The 17,770-nt window shown below is 40.4% G+C and overlaps 1 protein-coding gene across 1 annotated transcript in view; it reads left to right on the plus strand.

The window, feature by feature from the left end:
* Positions 1-17,770, plus strand: part of clstn2 (calsyntenin 2) — a 133,647-nt gene that overhangs the window by 72,947 nt on the left and 42,930 nt on the right. Inside the window, exons 3-5 of the mRNA XM_034137407.1 lie at positions 12,751-12,946; positions 15,074-15,185; positions 15,872-15,968. Coding sequence (XP_033993298.1) covers positions 12,751-12,946; positions 15,074-15,185; positions 15,872-15,968 — 405 coding nt within the window. The remainder of the gene's footprint in view (positions 1-12,750; positions 12,947-15,073; positions 15,186-15,871; positions 15,969-17,770) is intronic.

Here is a 17,770-nt window from a genome sequence, read left to right on the forward strand (position 1 = left end):
CAATCCCAGTGCAGAGCTGGATCACCTCTAAAGTGGCCCCGCAGGATCTGACGGGAAGTGACAGCAAATACGATTTGTGTGCGTCTTCACCTGCCACTCCACTGCCTTCTTTTAGCTATCCGGGACAAAAGGGGAAGAGTGCTCACTTTTCCAGAAGTGCCAAAACGCGTGAAAGGCAATTTCAAACGAGTGACAGAGTAATGTACGAGGCCAGCGAGGGCCATCAGTCAAGTGCTGAACAGAACTAAGTCAGAGTTCTCGCTAACGTATCCTTAGAGCCACTCTGCACGCGCTGCAAGTGATCGCAGGATGACTACTGTAGCAGGAAATGACTTTTCACAATACAGATATATTCTATAAAGGAGATTTCTGTCAAGTATTCTGAAAATGCTGGTACAGCGTCATTGTGAGGCTGTACTACAGTATAGTTTGAAAAAGCTGATTGTCTACCATGAGTAGTACAATTTTTCCACTGTTAATGAATAGTAATGATATTAGCTCAAAGTACATCTGGATCAAAAGCCCTTTGAGTGCTTTGCTTCCCAAAAGACAATAGATCAACAGTTATTAAAATGTAATACTTTGAGTAGAGAGGTTTATGGTCATTTTATTTAATAATGGGAGGAATAAATAAAGGTTTAGTTCACTGCGGTCCTGTGCTGATGTGCTTAACATCTATATGTGCCGTATAGCCATAAAGCATGACGCACTGTGCTCTTCAGCACTGCAGCTGTGGAACCAATTTCCTGTCTTATTTGTATTCTTTCACAGGTGTTAATCTGGTTTTACACCTCTGAGAATCTCGTTGTCTCTGCTAATTGCGAGAGAGAGTGAGAATAAAGGCAAATTGAAAAAAGAGGAGCAGGGGGAAAAGCAAATCTCTCATATCTATGTTCCCTTATACCTCCCATGGCACAAACGGATGAAGACCGTGTAATACCAAACCCTGCCTGCCCTTTTAAGACCTTTTGGTGACCTTTGTGTGTCATTTAACTCTATCAAAAGTGGAGCTGTCGCTATGAGGGGAGATTTTGTCAGCTGGCAGTCCACATGAGGCGGGCTTTATGGGGTGACAGACTCTTGTGTGGTGGAGCAAAAATGTATTTACGAAACAAAAAAGGTCTCCATTCCCTCAATGGAAATAGTGAGCCTTGCTTCAGTCTTTGATGGTTATAATGGTCTCTGGCAGTCTACCAAATTTGAATTGTCTTTTTCTTTTGACATGCAGTGTTTACTAAAAACATAGATTTCAACTGATAAATGCTCAGTAAAAGCACCTCTCCAAGATTCGTTTTTATTCCAAGATCATGATTTTCACTCGGGTGCTTTGTGCCTACAGTTCACTAAATGCTCAAGGAAACACAGTGTTCTCACCTTACCTTGTAAATGATGTTGTCACCGTAAACATCTGAGAGAAATGAGTTATGACAGCTTTACGTGTTGCAGGATTGAAAGTCATTGGTATGCACACAAACTCATATTGTCTAGGTCCATGGTAGAAAATCTGTTTAAATGATTGGAATTACCTCTAAAAACAAAATGACATCTTCACATTATCCCTTAGCTGAAGAGCTGACAGATGATTAAACATGACAGCGATGCTCGCATGAGCTATTGCCTGCCGTCTGTTATGACAAACATAACTAACATGCAGAGAACAATGAAAGATGACAGATTAGGTTATCTTAACCTCCACAGCATATCAAAACTACACTGCTCATTAACTCACGGCAACATGTTGTCTCTGAATGTACCTGATGAATGCTGCATGTGGTCTCACCCCACAGCCCACACCCCTGCTCACCCACCTGACTGATCAGAATCAGAATACCTTTATTAGTCCCACAGAGGGGACATTTGCATCGTTACAGCAGGAAAGAGCCACAGACAGCTTAATGTTACCTATGTTAAGAAAAAAGTACTAAGTTATGATATAATACAAAAGATAATATAAAAAATAAAAGTAATAGAAAAATACTTTCCAAAATACATTGATGGTTCAGCTATGCCATTTTAATAAGCACACAATAACATTCAAAAGGCTCCTGGGGTTCTCAAATGCCACCAGATCTCATTGATGTTGTGTTTGCTTTAACCTATGATGTAGTTAAAAATGAGATAATGTAAAAATGATTGTGTAGCTAAGTATTCATTAGAAATGGAGCAACAATAAGGATAGAGAGAGAGGGGGGGAGGGGGAGGAGGGGGGGGGGGGGGGTAGAAAAGAGTGTCATGTTTATTTCTTCTGGGTGCTGAATAGACAGCACCCAGCTCTTTTCAATTTCTTAGAAGGAAAATGTTTAAGTTGATGTACAACTACATTGTCATTTTGTAGGATGTCATTTGTGGTGATGTTGAATTATATTGGATTACACAGAGATATTTTTCTATTCTACGTTCATGACGATAGAGTAGGACTTATTGGAGGACTGTGGACTAAATCATTTTAGCTAGTTGTTGTCAATTAATGCATCAATTGCTTAATTTATTCGACAGTATGACAAACATTACTAAGAACCAATCAATTAAAGGAAATCTTAACCAATTACATTTAAAACGACAAATTAATCAACTTATCGACTAAAAGTAGACTGCCTGCTTTCTATCAGTAGATACCATAAATCTATAAAGGCATACTGTTCTTTTATTATTTTTACCTGAGCTGTGTGTCAACATGCAGTGGTAACAGTGGTCTCACCTCAGGGACAATGTCAAGAGATGATATGCATCAAATCAACAGACATTCTTAATAACAGAATACTATGTCAATATGGTTGGACGTTACTAGCCACACAGCTATCGCCTATCAGCCAATACGTACGTGTGTGTGTGTGTGTGTGTGTGTGTGTGTGTGTGTGTGTGTGTGTGTGTGTGTGTGTGTGTGTGTGTGGTGTGTGTGTGTGTGTGTGTGTGTGTGTGTGTGTGTGTGTGTGTGTGTGTGTGTGTGTGTGTGTGTGTGTGTGTGTGAGGTGTGTGTGTGTGTGTGTGTGTGTGTGTGTGTGTGTGTGTGTGTGTGTGTGTGTGTGTGTGTGTGTGTGTGTGTGTGTGTGTCTAACCAGTGGGCCGTCTTCTCTTCTCAGTGAGCTGCTGAGCTGACAGAGGTCATATTCAGAGACTCTGTGACATTTACAGCTCAGAGGCTTTTGGAGACTCCCTGCTGTACCTGGCAGTTTGTGATTATCTCAGATCCAACCATGCCAGGCTGCAGTCAAACACACGGGTGTCCAAAATGAGAGAAGAAGAGAATCACAATGATATAAATGTTGCTTAGAGGAGGAGAGGGGAAGGGGTTTTCAGCTGAAAAGATAATGGGAAGATGATGTTAGGCATGACATGGTCTAGGAGAGCAGAAAATGGTCAAAGTGAGGTTGGGTTAATGAGATGCATAGCTATTTCCTGTCTCCTGTGAAATAAAAAAAAAACATAATTACAAATGTTGCTGCAGGCAACAAGCAAGACCTGAAACAGACACGTTCTTGGTGTTGTTACTTCTCTGCGTCCGTGACAGCAGAGCCTGGACGCATAATGTCTGTTGGTCTGTACATGTCTGCCCATGCCATTCTCATCAACATGTTCTCTATGAAACATCCTGAGGCAATTTCTTCATATTTGCCTCGAATGTGGATGAACTTATTAGAAATTGGTGTTGCAATGTCACTGTGACATTTAAAAAATAAAACATTACGACTTTTGTGATCCCTGGACTGTTCCTTTAGTGTTACTAAAAAATATTAGTTATAATAATTAACAATTAATTAATTCATATTAGTTTAAACATGCAGGATTTTTGGATAATTACTTTTCAGACTTTTGTGACCCTTTATTGCCACCATTAGTTTGACATTTGTGTCTTAACATTTCCGATAGATTACGATGAGATTTGATATTGAAATGTATGTCACAGGATGAATTATTATAACTTGTATAAGCCACAGTACATTTTAGTATGCTAGCATTCTATCCTCATGACTTTAGTATAGTTCCTTTTCTCAGACGTACACTACAAATACATTACAACAAAACGTTTCCAGCAGCTCCATATGTCTCTCTTTCTTCTTTTGTGTATGCATTTTAATACATATGCATGTGTCTGTGAGAGCAACTGCACACACCTACTTCCCCGAACAGTACAATTCCCCTTCCTCAAGGAGCTATCTCACTGTCAAGTGGTGACCCTCGGGGAGCGGCAAACTGTCAGCTACTGCGAACAGCAGGAGACTGAGGAACAGAGGAGGTGAGAAAGAGGGTAAAAACAAGAGTGGGTGAGGCGTGTCCGGGGTGAGGGAGAGCAAGGTTGAGCGGTGCTGATGTTGAGAGCTGAACAATGGCTAACCCCGAAATCTGCTACAGAGGAAGGGAGAAGAAACATGGAGAGGTGAGGGAGTGGAGTGGAAGAGAACGACTGAAGAGGTTGGTGGTGTGATATTTAAACCTGCATTAGTTATCTCACACCCTGTAGTTATCGCTCTATATCATTCCTCATGCTTTATCTCCCCTGCAGCTTCTCCTCTCCTCTCAATCACTTTTGAATTCACGCCTCTGTAACCCTTTTGACCTCCTCTGTACTCCCCAGAGTGCTCATATCTCTGTTGGTCTTTTACATTTGGGGCTGGTTTGTTATCCCTTTTGTACTCGCACAGGCTGTTATTTTTATTGTTTAATTTTGGTAAATTGATAAACTGTGCTTAATTTGTGGGTCAACGTTTGATGCGCTACCCCCAAACTAAACATGCTCCATTTCCTGTGAAAGTGATTAACAGCATCCTCATTTCTCTTCTTTTTGTTTACGTACAAACTTTCACTGGATAAAATATGGGATTAAGCGCCCAGCCTAAATGCTACATTGTAACTCAAACCCATGATTTCTCAGACAGAAGTAGCCTCTCCTAAACTAATCGTTGTTGTGTCTGACTTCGGCACTCAACTATTTCTTATCGGTTTGAAACACGTCATCCAAAAACACTGTTGAGAGCTCTCGTCCTCTCTTTAGCATTGAAGTGGCAGAACTACATCTTCACGCCGTTCAATTAACAGGCAACAATGACAGCCGCAGTTCATCCGATGCATTTTAATCCCACAACTTCAGATGCTGCAAACAACACTAATTGCATAGCAGACCACCCAAGCCTGCAGCAGAATAAGTGTATTGTGTACGATATTGAATTCCCCTCGTTTTTACATTGTGTTGTCCAGGGTCCTGAGTGAATAGAAAAGTGTGTGTGTGTGTGTTAGTGCATGTGCTTCCCGTCTGTGTGAGCTGTTGATTTGTCACCCTGAGGTCAAGTGGATAGTGCGACAATCTCCCAAATGCAATTAGGAAGTGGCCGGCTATCTGAAGGAGCCCGGTGAGACTGTGATGAATTGCCCCTTCATGTCTCTCTTTAACTGACTGTGAGCCTGCTGTGACTGCGCTGGTCAACAAATGCATGTACCGGTGCACACACACACACACACACACACACACACACACACACACACACACACACACACACACACACACACACACACACACACTCACACTCACACTCACACTCACACACTGCGTTGTGAATACAGCAACACTTTTCCCTCTGGAGGGGGAGGAGGTGGGAATGTAGATGCTGGTGTTTTTGACGGCATTAGTCACGGGACAATTCATGAGTTATTTCCTGTTGCAGCTCAAATCTGAGGAATGATTTGAATGCTGGCTATACTGTAGGACGTACTTTATATTGTGTGTAGGTGTACAGTATGTGTTAAGAGGTGCTTTGAATCAATTCCATATGGATTGTGTTGGTACTTTTGTTTGTGGGAGACTATGTGGGTGCATATGCAGAACTTTACACAGGTTATGTTATGTACTATAGACATATGGATATTTTCTAATTATTTTCAAAATGTCATGATATCATAAGAAATAACTTTGCATCTTGTAATGTCCATCTTCTTTTCTCAAGTTACTTTAGTGTGAAAGTAGCCGAGGAAAACTTTGAGAGTAGATTTAAAAAGACACATGTCATCAAGTGACAAATCTGCAGAAGCATTACTGACATTGACAACTTATCCTCCAGTGACATGCCCAACGCTCTGTGTCCTCATCAACCTTGAGACAGAGCAAATCCTATTAAAGCAAATAGGAGACGGCTTAGTTAAAGGCCATGAACTCTCATGTGCTTTCAACCTCCTCCTCCTCTTCCAACTTCAATTACAAATACAGACATTCAAAAGTAGAGGAAGAACTTCTTTCAGCCAATCTAATTCATTATTTTTAACATTTTTAAATGACTCTAGGTTAAGAACCAATTTATCATAGATTCTTACCACACTTTTTGTGCATATACACTTTCACCTTAAAACTGAAAGTCATATATAATACTTCAGTTTTGATTATACTTTTGAATTATTACTATTCAAATACAAAACAGAAATCACATATCACACTCAATGCATTAAGTTAGTTCATCAGCATACAATCTGACATATTTGCCAACAAAACCATCAAAGCACACCTCAATGCTGAAAGAATTAGGATATATTCGTAAATGTAAAATTGGAAAAGGGAAAGATGATCATATGTCTGATTGTGAAGAAGTAAATTGGGAAGAATTACCAGAGACCCGACGTTTCGCCATAAAAAGACAAAAGTCAACATCCATTCCGAGGATCTTTATCAAAATTGTAAAAGAATAAATCCAAAATGTATGTAGTCTGACACCCAAGACAATAAGTTAAAAGAAGAAGCATTGCATATGTCACCTTGGGCTAGAAGATTTAAAAAGGTTTCAAGATCTTTGAAAAATGTAATCTGTCTAACACATTCAAATGTATTTTGCACATGGTCTGCTGGATCAAAATCTGTACACAGCTGTATCCCACCACTGATCTGTAACATCTCGCCAGGTCCTGCTTCTAAGCTTTTCTACTTTTGGCACCAGAATGACTTTTCAAATCCACGAGTTATATCTTGGATATGAGTGATTTCTGATACAACTTTTCGTGTCATAGGGTCATCCTTCTTCTGTTTAGTCGGGAGAGAAGGATAGCATTAAAAAGAGCGTCTAACTTAAAAATGTACAGTATGACACAAGCTAATTAAAATGATAATTCTAAAAAAGTTTTAAAAAGTGCCATCTTTGTGGAGGTCTCTTAAAGCTCAGAAAGCTGAGCTGCGGGAAATAGGTGCAGGCAATAAAATGGAGGCTAAACTTAAAATGATGTCTAAATTGAAACCAAGCCTTGCGGGTAGACAGCACCTCGGGGCTGTGAAAGGAAGGATTGACTGCTATGGAGAAAGTGAAGAGAGCCTTTGGGGAAGATGAGGAACATGATGGAGTCTCCAACCGATCACATAATGGCCTCGGTGATAAAAGCCTATAAGTCATTTTATAAATATATGTTGACCAAAATAACTGAATATTAGGTAAGACATTTCCGCCATTTATGCTTTTTTAAATGTTTGCAATAATGATTACCTCACCGTGGTTGCTTTCCCACCCTTTAAACAACTGGTAAGGATTTGGTCAAGATATTTGATAAAAAGGCTGGGGCTAAAACATATACATCACCTCAAACAAACTAGAAATGTAAGTATGTAATTCATTTTTACAGAATTATTATAATGATAGAGGCAAGAAATCAGCCATGACCTATATGAAAACTTGCTGAATAGAGAAAAGCTAAAGAACATGATCACTGGATAAATACTTTATTCCTGTGCCTTTTAGAGTAAGATGATAATAGAATATATATTTTATATTATGCACTTTAGATACACATTGTTTTCAACAGGAGACATTATATGTGATTTCAGTTAGATTTAATTAGGTTCAACATAAAGCAACCCAATACCATAATAACCCTGTACCCTATGTGTGATTAAGGCATGTGTTGTGTTGTTGGATACAGAGATGTGTTTTTAATATTCTGTCTCAGTATGTAAAGTTTGCATTGACCTGGATTAGACTGTACAGGTACCTTAACTGCTTACTCTGTGTTCTTTGAACAGCAGGAGCCCAAACATAATGTTCATTAAATCACAGTTTGAGGCGTGAGTTTGTCAACATATTTAGTGGGGGTGTTTTGAAGCTTTGAGAAGTTCTAAGAAGTTCTACAGTGTAAATGGTCTTTCTTCCGGGCGACAGCTGGAGTGATTGAAGCCCTGGAGCCGGAGCAGACTTATAACACGTCCCCTTGTTTGCTCAGTCAGACACAGCCATGTGCTCCATATGCCGCGGGAATCTTTAGAGTAAAGGTGCGTCTGGTGGAAATCTCTTATGTCTACAATGAAACGCCCCAACCTCACCAAGGATCTGGTGACATTTTAGACCGCACATCTTTGAATATATTTTTAAGCTATTTAAACAAAAACTGTGAATATTTTCGTAATACTACTGGAAAGAAGAGGATGTTGCATAAAGAGTTGTACATTTTTACTTCTAGTATAGACAAACAGAGCAAAGTTGCACTGTACTGCATCCCTTTACCCTCAGAATAATTCTCATTTCTATTTACAGTGTGTGTTATCTGTGCGCAGAATGTACAGTACTGTACGTGTGTGTGTGTGTGAACACATGCTGTATTGTGTGCATGTGTTGCGCGGGTAGTTACAGTAGGGTGTATCTGTGGGTCAGATGAAGTGTAATCCGGTGACAATTAAACTAGAGCAGGGGTGAGCGGGGGTTTACAACAGAAGGCACAAGAGTGAAGGAATCAGGGCTTAAAACCGCCTGATACTCTGCTCAGGACTTTAATCAAGGTCGTGAAGCTCTACACACACACACACACACACACACACACACACACACACACACACACACACACACACACACACACACACACACACACACACACACACACACACACACACACACACACACACACACACAGTGAAATCTTGAAACTGAAGCTTTTATGTCTGTCTAATGCTCCACACAGAGACAGACAAACGGGCACAGACACAACAGATGGAGTCACAACAGCATTTGATTAAGACGAGGAATTAACATGATTGAATTTACTCCCTCTCTGTCGAGGCTTCACCCAGAAAGAGGGCTCACTGGAGGCTTTCAGTACTTTGGAAGTGACTCCTTAAATGTTGCAGTGCAGGTCACAGATTCAAAATCACGACGCAAGGTGATGTGTCACATCGTTAGCTTTTCAAATCTAGAGAAGACAGACACTTCCGCCCTAATTGGTGAAGTATTAACTTGTCGCTTCAGATATAAATTCAACACTTTATTCCTCGCCTCTAATTTGTCTCCGCTCATATTTCCTTGAGTCACATTATTGGACAGCCTGACATATTCTTTAATTTTCATGCTGATGATACAAAATTGTACCTCTTCTTTAACCCAAAGGACTTTAAGCATCAGTGGGTGAATAGCCCACAATCTCCGTTGAATACAGCAGTTTTACCCACAGTTCCTGACCCCAGTTAGTCTTTTTTTTTCTGTATACTGAGTTGTGCTAATGAGCATGTTGGTGTAGTAGTTATAGTGTTGGCTTTCTTTTGCATTGTGCTGCTCAAATCAACCCTCTAATTTGAAGTTTTTCAGGCCTTTGTCACACCTTGTTCAGATTACTGTAATGGTTTAGTCATTTTCACAGCATGCCATCCACATCTTGGAACAATATGCTGCTGCCAGACTGCTATCTTCAATTACATTCATTGTGTTTTGAACACCGGTACATTACATTTCGGTACTGATTGTGAAATTACTCATACTGCAGTTGAAAACTGAAAAATGTCCAATAAGTGGTACACTAGTATCATCATTGATTTTTGCTTTAATCAATACAAACAGGAACACAAACATAAAGTAAGACAGACATTTCAACAACCAAGTTATACAAATGAAAGTATATGGAGTCAGATCAAATATATTTTAGGGAAATATGTAAATCTGATTCAGTAATTTTTCTACCCTTCAAAAAGAAGCCATGGATTTCAAAAATGATGCGTAAGCAACTGTTAAATCTAACAAATATGAAAGAATAACTTGTAGAAATTAAATGCTCTGTCAACTGCTGTTACTTACGGTAGGAATGGACACATTTGTTTCGGCTCCTTGTGACAACGTGTTATTTTGTGGGGCTTCATTTTCTCATTAACTTTATTCATCATGTCCTTTCCCATTATATATGCAATTTAACATCCCGTGAAATACATGTTCCCTTCGATGCAGGTTATGCCGCTCAAGCTTTCTGTGGAGTATTTCAGATGAATGTTATCAAATAATTTTTTGCTGACTCTTCCACCTCACTCTCAATGTGCCATGGCACGGGGCCCAGGAGCAAAAATCTATGATGTTTACTCTAGAAAGCGACCCCTTTCCCTCATGATGTATAAGGCCAAAAGATTAGGCTTCACTCTGTCCATACACCACAAATTATAGCATTCCCTCTGGTTGGGGCTGCTGAGGAGCAAAATGTGTGTGTGTGTGTGTGTGTGTGTGTGTGTGTGTGTGTGTGTGTGTGTGTGTGTGTGTGTGTGTGTGTGTGTGTGTGTGTGTGTGTGTGTGTGTGTGTGTGTGTGTGTGTGTGTGTGTGTGTGTGTGTGTGTGTGTGTGTGTGTGTGGTGTGTGTGTGTGTGTGTGTGTGTGTGTGTGTGTGTGTGTGTGTGTGTGTGTGTGTGTGTGTGTGTGTGTGTGTGTGTGTGTGTGTGTGTGTGTGTGTGTGTGTGTGTGTGTGTGTGTGTGTGTGTGTGTGTGTGTGTGTGTGTGTGTGTGTGTGTACACATTTGCTGACACAGTAGGAATCCGTCTGAAATCGGTGTCATTACCATTTACATATACATTGGCACATCACATTCCACCTCATCTCTCCCTCCTTTACTTGTGCTCTCTCCATCTTTCTTCTACTCCATGACTCTTACGTTCTCTTGTAAAATGTAATCCAGCGTAAAATGAATTTGCCACAACATGGAGCTGAAAATGGATTCTCAAGCTGCCCCAAACTGTTAAGGGTATGAACCTTTCCCTCCCCTAACCACCAAGAGGGTTATGTATAAGGGATGCAGCAGTATGTTATAATCACTGCACATTTATCTCTCTTGGGTCCCATCTTGGACAATATTTGCTCAGTTTGTTTGTATTTGCAGACTTTTTTCCATACCACCTTCAAGGTTTATTATTGCTTTTCCATACAGTACACATCACACATTAGGTACCTTTTCATCTTCAACACCGTAAAGGGGGAACATATAAGTGCCTGGCATCATTAACATTGGTTGGGGATCAAACATTGGAGCCCACTGGGCTTGGAGGCATCATTATTTCAATTATTTTGAGTTGAATCAGGTTTAAAGGAAGAGAGAGGGAAAATAGAAGTGTGTGCATGGCAGTGGGATATGAAGATGAGGGGGGATAGACGGAAAGAAGCCAATGGCGAGAGGGAACTTTGTCTTTGTTGTGGTCTGTGGGTTTGAGCATGCAAGCAAAATTCCCAGAGCTCGGAAGCTTTTTGTTCCCGCTGTGTCCCACTTTGTGCGCAGAGATATCAGCCAGCACAGGGTCAGAGCGCTGCAGCCTTTTGTTCCCTGTGCAAGGAGATTTCCCAAATCCCTGAAACAAACACTTGTGTAGGGGATAAACCCCACGGATGATTCAAAACTCACACAAATCTACACACAGAAACACACACACGTAAGAAAAACACAATGCTGAGACACAACAAATGTCCTCTGTTGTTGAGCTAGCACAGTTTGACATACATGAGCAATTATCTTTCTCCTCACTGCACCTCAGGAGCGTTATATGTGTTTTTTGATTACCAACTCATGCTGACAAATATCACTGTGTCCAGAAATAACACTTGGACTGAAATGTGGAGTGATAGCTGTGCTGTCAAGCAAAAGTGTGTATTGTTACTTTGTACTTCACTACCCCTATTTGATTCAGCCTCAATTATCTTGTAGCTACTGCTGTGTTTGACACAATTACAGGGTACGATAAAGGGTGGAACAAACAAAGCAAAATAAAAAAAAAACTTTTACCAGCAATGTGATGAATGAAAAATCTGTGAATGAAGAGAGTCCAGCAATTGGAGATGCTTCTATTCTTTTCTTTTCTTATGCTCATAAAGGGCTGCCTACACTGACTAATTACTATGAAGATAACTACATATATATCTACTTTTGTCACTATAAAATAGTTTTACTACAACAGTCGTGAAAGATAATGTTGGGTTCCCTTTCAGAGCAACAGAAACAATGGCAGCCAATCAAAATCCATACAAATACAAGGGTTTAAACACAGTAACATTTTGTTTAAACATGTATTCTATCAGCAATAATCAGAAACACACACAATCTCCTATATCTTATCACCACAGCTATGATGTACAACATTGGCTCTGTTTTCTTTCTCTTATCCATATTCTCCTTATCTTTATTTATTTTTTCGCGCTGCGTACACCCGTAACAAGTTATTGTAGTTGTCGTGCCTAATGCCTCTATATTTATCATCCTCAACGTCTGTCATTCATATGCCTCATGCTGAGTTACATTTCAGCCTCTGTTGGCGAACAGGCTTGTTGGAGCCTGTTACATTCGTGGTTTGTTTTCTCTCGGATAAAGACAAGGGATATTTAATATGTTCAACTGATACACAAACTACTATCCTCTGCCAAAATAAATAAATAAATCCTTCAGAAATGTTGAATTCATGGAGATACTGTTTTAAATACTGCAATAGCTGTGTTGATTTCTTTTATTGTGTAAATGTCCTGTAAAAGAACACACCATTTCATGTGGATATTTCCTTGTCTTTTTAGGGGAGATTTGCTCCTTTAAGATTTACGGTCAGGATGCTCCCTTCGAGGCCGTGGTGTTGAATCGCACATCAGGAGAGGGAGTCCTGCGGGCCAGCAGCCCGGTGGACTGTGAGAGCCAGAAAGAGTACACCTTCATCATCCAGGCCTACGACTGCGGGGCGGGGCCCAGCGGAGCCGACTGGAAGAAATCCCACAAGTGAGTCGACGAATATCTGTCCATGTGATGCGGGGGTATTTGTTTCAGCTGTCATTAAGGCACTTTTTAGTCTAACATGTTTCTTGCGTGTTTTTCTGCCCAGACGTGGGACCTTCCCTTGAAAAGATAACACTGACAGTAAATTCTGACAATTTATTAGTGGGTTTACAATTGTGACATATTTCAATCTTTTATAACAGTTAAACAACTCACTTAACATCATTTGTGACTCCAGCAACCCCCGACTATCTGACATGTTTACATCTCTGAAGCTTTTTTAATGCTGCTGTATAACTCGGCTATGAAAATGGTAATTGTTAGACGCTGTATCAAATCTGTCATACTGCTTATTATTATTTATCTTCCCATGATTTGCTTGTTTGGCTGTCAATGTAAATCGATTTAAAGTGGGCGGACAAAGACACATGACTGACAAACAAATATGAACATCAGAGTAACAAAGGCAGCTGCACAAATGAGTCATATGCCTCAAAAAAGTCTTGAACATGAAAAACAGAGAAAACTTTAATATGTTAAGTCTCACCATCACAAACAGCAAGAACATTTATAACATCACTAGGAAATACTACCCTAAAAATGAATGATGCAAAAAACCTCTTTCTGACATTGTTTATTGAAAGCTTACATAAGAATGACAAAACAGGACACACATTTAACTACATTATACTGATTATATTTCCTACCCAATTAATACAAATGACTATTTTAATGACTGAAATCAAACTTACAAATATGTAATGTGATTCTCGCTCAAGTTTTTTGCATGACTCAAATGGATCTGAACTTTTTGACACAACTGCAGAGGCCAGAAGTGAACCGCCCACCTGTGGTTTTATAGTCCCGTGCATGATGGGTCTGAGTTGGAGTGTGCATTATTTTCTTTCCAGAATCTCTTTTTGTTTTTTCTTGTAACCTAGTCCTGCTGTAGCACTTCAGACTTGTCTTGGTGTCTTGAGATAGAGAAAATACATTCCATAGCCTTCCCTTAAATGTATATATTGTGCATTCACAGCTAAAGGTAATGAAGAACAACACCTTTCAATGGATATGTCTTTACTTTTTCTACATTCTGTTCTTTCTTTTCTGGTATATATTTTCAAGATCTCTGAGCACGGCAGCAGTGACAGCTGAAACGTACAGCTCTGCTCTCAGGATATGTCCCCCGAATGACCGATAAATATTATGTGTATCCATACAGTATGTGTGTGTGGCAGTTCCTTGTGAGATTGACGGACAGGTAGAATGGGGCATAGACAGCAGCAAATCCAACCCTGTAGACTTTCAGTCAGACACAAAGAGCTGGAAAATAAGCTTCTCCATGTACTAGGAGGAAGGGGAGAGAGGGAAGAGTTATCCGCTCAGGAATCTGTGATGAATTTCACCAGTGGATGATGGATGACACACAGTGAACGTGTGTGTGTGTGTGAGTGTGTGTGAATGTGACATTATCACGGCATGACATTCTAAATAGGCCTCATTAAGCTAATGTCATTAATTAGCCAGATGTGATTCTCCAGATACACCGTGAGTTGTTGTCAGAGAAGGTCACCGGGGAGGAGAATTTCATGATATGATCTAAATTATTGCTTCATCTTATAATCTTTAGTGCACAAATGTTATTAGAGTTTAAAGTTTACAACCTGCAAATGAGAGTGTGTTTTTATGTGCTTCTTAAAAAGAAAGTGAAGGAAGAAGTTAGAAGGAACCTTCAATAACAACCCGACTTTTTTTCCGTTAACATGCCTGTTAAATAAAGGTTTGATTGACATGATGATAATTTGAACCCATTTCACAAAGAAATACCGATAATCAAGAGGTAACTCTTCCAAATCCTGATTTTCAGGAATAAATCTATTTTCCCTACAAACATAGGAACTGTTTTCCTCTCACATTGCTCCGCCTTCAACTAACCACTGTTCTCAAGATAAACAGTACCTTTAGGTCCTTATTAATTGTCTTCAACTCTAATGACTTAGAGAGATTTTTCCCTGTCTCCTCTCTCCCTCCCTCCATCCATCTCTTCTTTCCCTGCATCCTTCTTTTTCCTTTAATCCATCAATCATTTCCTCTGCACTTTCTTCACACCCTTCCCTCCTCTCCTCTCAGGGCGGTGGTTCACATCCAGGTGGATGACGTCAATGAGTTCAGCCCTGTGTTTCGGGAGCCACTTTACAAGGCATCTGTTACAGAGGGCAAAATCTACGACAGCATTTTGCAGGTATTTAGATATCATGTTTTAAAGGTATCATTACTTTGTTTTTGTTTTTTGATTCATTGTTTTATGCAAATAATTGTGTAGGTTCAGAAGGTTTAAAGAGGACATTTTATGCTCATTTTCAGGTTTCATATTTGTATTTTGTACCTCTACTGTGACATGTTTACATGCTTTAATGTTAAAAGGCTTCTTTATTTTTCTCATACTGCCTGTGCTGCAGCTCCTCTTTTCACCCTCTGTCTGAAACCAGAGCCCATTCTGCTCTGATTGGTTAGCTGGCCGGCTCTGTTGTGATTGGTCAACCGCTTAAAGATGTCCCCGCCCCTTAACCTATCCCGTACAATGTGTTGGAGCGCTAGCCAATATAAGAGCGACTGTGACATGGTGATGTCATGTCACAGAAGTAACAATCGAGGCGTTTCAGGCAGGGGTGGGGGGGGGGGGGGGGGGGGCTGGGAATGGATTGAACTTTGGGATTTTAGCCTTTGCAGAAGATTTACATGCACAAAAACACAAATAACACACTACAGGTAAAGGGAAAACCAACATAAGCATATAGGGACCGCTTGGTGGCCTCTCTCAATGCCACAAAAAATGATTTGTTCAAAAACGTAGGATGTTGTGATGGTTCACAGTCTTCTTGGTGTTGATTAAGGACTGGGAAGAAAGCAATTATTTTTATGTTGCAGGTGGAAGCTTGGGACCAAGACTGTTCACCACAGTACAGCCAGATCTGCATCTATGAGATTGTCACTGCAGGAACGCCATTTGCTATCGACCGCAATGGTAAGTGTGTGTGTGTGTGTGTGTGTTTAAATCTGGCATGGTAGAATGAGAGACTGGACTGTCGTCATAAATGCTGATGTGATTAGGTGTGAAGTGTGTGTCTAAGGCGGTGTTTACACGAGAACGAAACGGGTTGTATCTGCTACTTTTCTCTCGCGTATAGCCCGTTCGTTCACACGAGGCCGTAACGGAACCGCGGAAACGGACCCCGCAAACGATAACGGGTCCCAAGGTGGATAACGGAACGCTCTGGGGGGCCAAACGGCTCAGTGTGTACGCCCTATACGATCATTTCCTGATAACGATGAAGCCATAGCCCCACTTCTGCTACTCACTGCTGTAGCATGGTCAGTAGCTACTGTCAGTAGCTACTGCTAGTGCTACTGCTACTGACCATGCCACAGATGTTAGTGTAAAATCTACAGCTCGACCATGCTACAGATGTTAGTGCAAAATCTACAGCTCCTCTACCACAACCATCAGCAACAAGTGGACATGGAGAATTGCATGAACTACATGTTGCTAAATCTACCGCGGGGCATAAACAGAAGGGCAACCATGGCAACCATGCTTGGGGGTCTTCTTAGCTGCTTTTGGTGTATTTTGTACAGCGCCACTTACAGGCCCGGCATATGTACTACAGCGTCTCCAGCGCTTACGAGCGGTCTCGTGCGGAAGTACAGCGCCACTTACAGGCCCGGCGTATGTACTACAGCGTTTCCAGTGGTCTCGTGTGAACGGACACGTTAAATGAGCCGAATGCGTGTGAACGGAATACTTTTTTGATAACGAATTTGGTCCGTTTGCGTTTGCGCTCCCGTGTAAATGGGGTCTAAAGGAGAGGGAAAGCTCAGTGAGATTCACTTTGTCTGCCTGGAGGCTTTTTAGTTTGGGAGTTTTTATTAAATTGGAGAGCCATTATTTGTGTATCACGCACACAGAGTTGTACAGCAGGTCATCCTTAAGAATGAACTTTTGAACTACTGCTTTTAAGCCAACATGGGTGAGAAATCCTCAAAGTACTCAGAAAGAAATCTAAATTTCAACTCCAGCAGCTACCAAATGGGCCCTGTGGTGCTGCTTTCTCAACTGAAACAAAATAGGGTGAAGGCTGTTATTTTAGGGATCATTTACTTTACATTTGGGTTAAAACACATTTGGACCTTACTTGGACATGCTGTACATTTCAATTACACTAATAGCCTTGCTTCTCCTGCCTCACACAAACACAAACAGCATGGGCTATGTCTTGATAAAAGCAAAAATCTATTTCCTGGTTTTTTCTCTATAATCTCAGTCGTCTGAACCTCTCATGAATGTGAACAAGTCTCCTCTAAAGATAGATTTGTTTGACCAAAGCCAAAACTAGTGAATGTGCAGATACCTATTGTAGCAAACTGTGGATAAAAAGAACAACTTTATAGAAATTGGAATTAGAAATAGGAAGGCAGAGGGCATTACCTTATTGGACAAGGGAATGTTGTGCTTTAATGGAAGTTAATGGTCAAATATAAAAGTAAATAATAGGCTGTACTGCATGAGTCACTGATTCAAGTCAATTTAACTCAAAGCAGTGAAATACAAATTGATGAATTACAAAGAATGTCTGTAAAGTGTTTAGAAAAACATAAAAACTGAAGAAAACCAGGCTTCAAGTGTGCTGTGATCTAATGTCAAAAACCAAAGAAAATCTGAGGAATATCAGTTTCCCTCTAAACGTAATATAAAATGTGGCTAAAAGTTAAGTAGATCATGCAATGTATTCATCAGCTTTATTTTACAATCTTTAGAAATCCCCCCTC

This window comes from Trematomus bernacchii, unplaced genomic scaffold, assembly GCF_902827165.1.
Source record: "Trematomus bernacchii unplaced genomic scaffold, fTreBer1.1, whole genome shotgun sequence".
NCBI classification, from domain to species: Eukaryota; Metazoa; Chordata; class Actinopteri; order Perciformes; family Nototheniidae; genus Trematomus; species Trematomus bernacchii.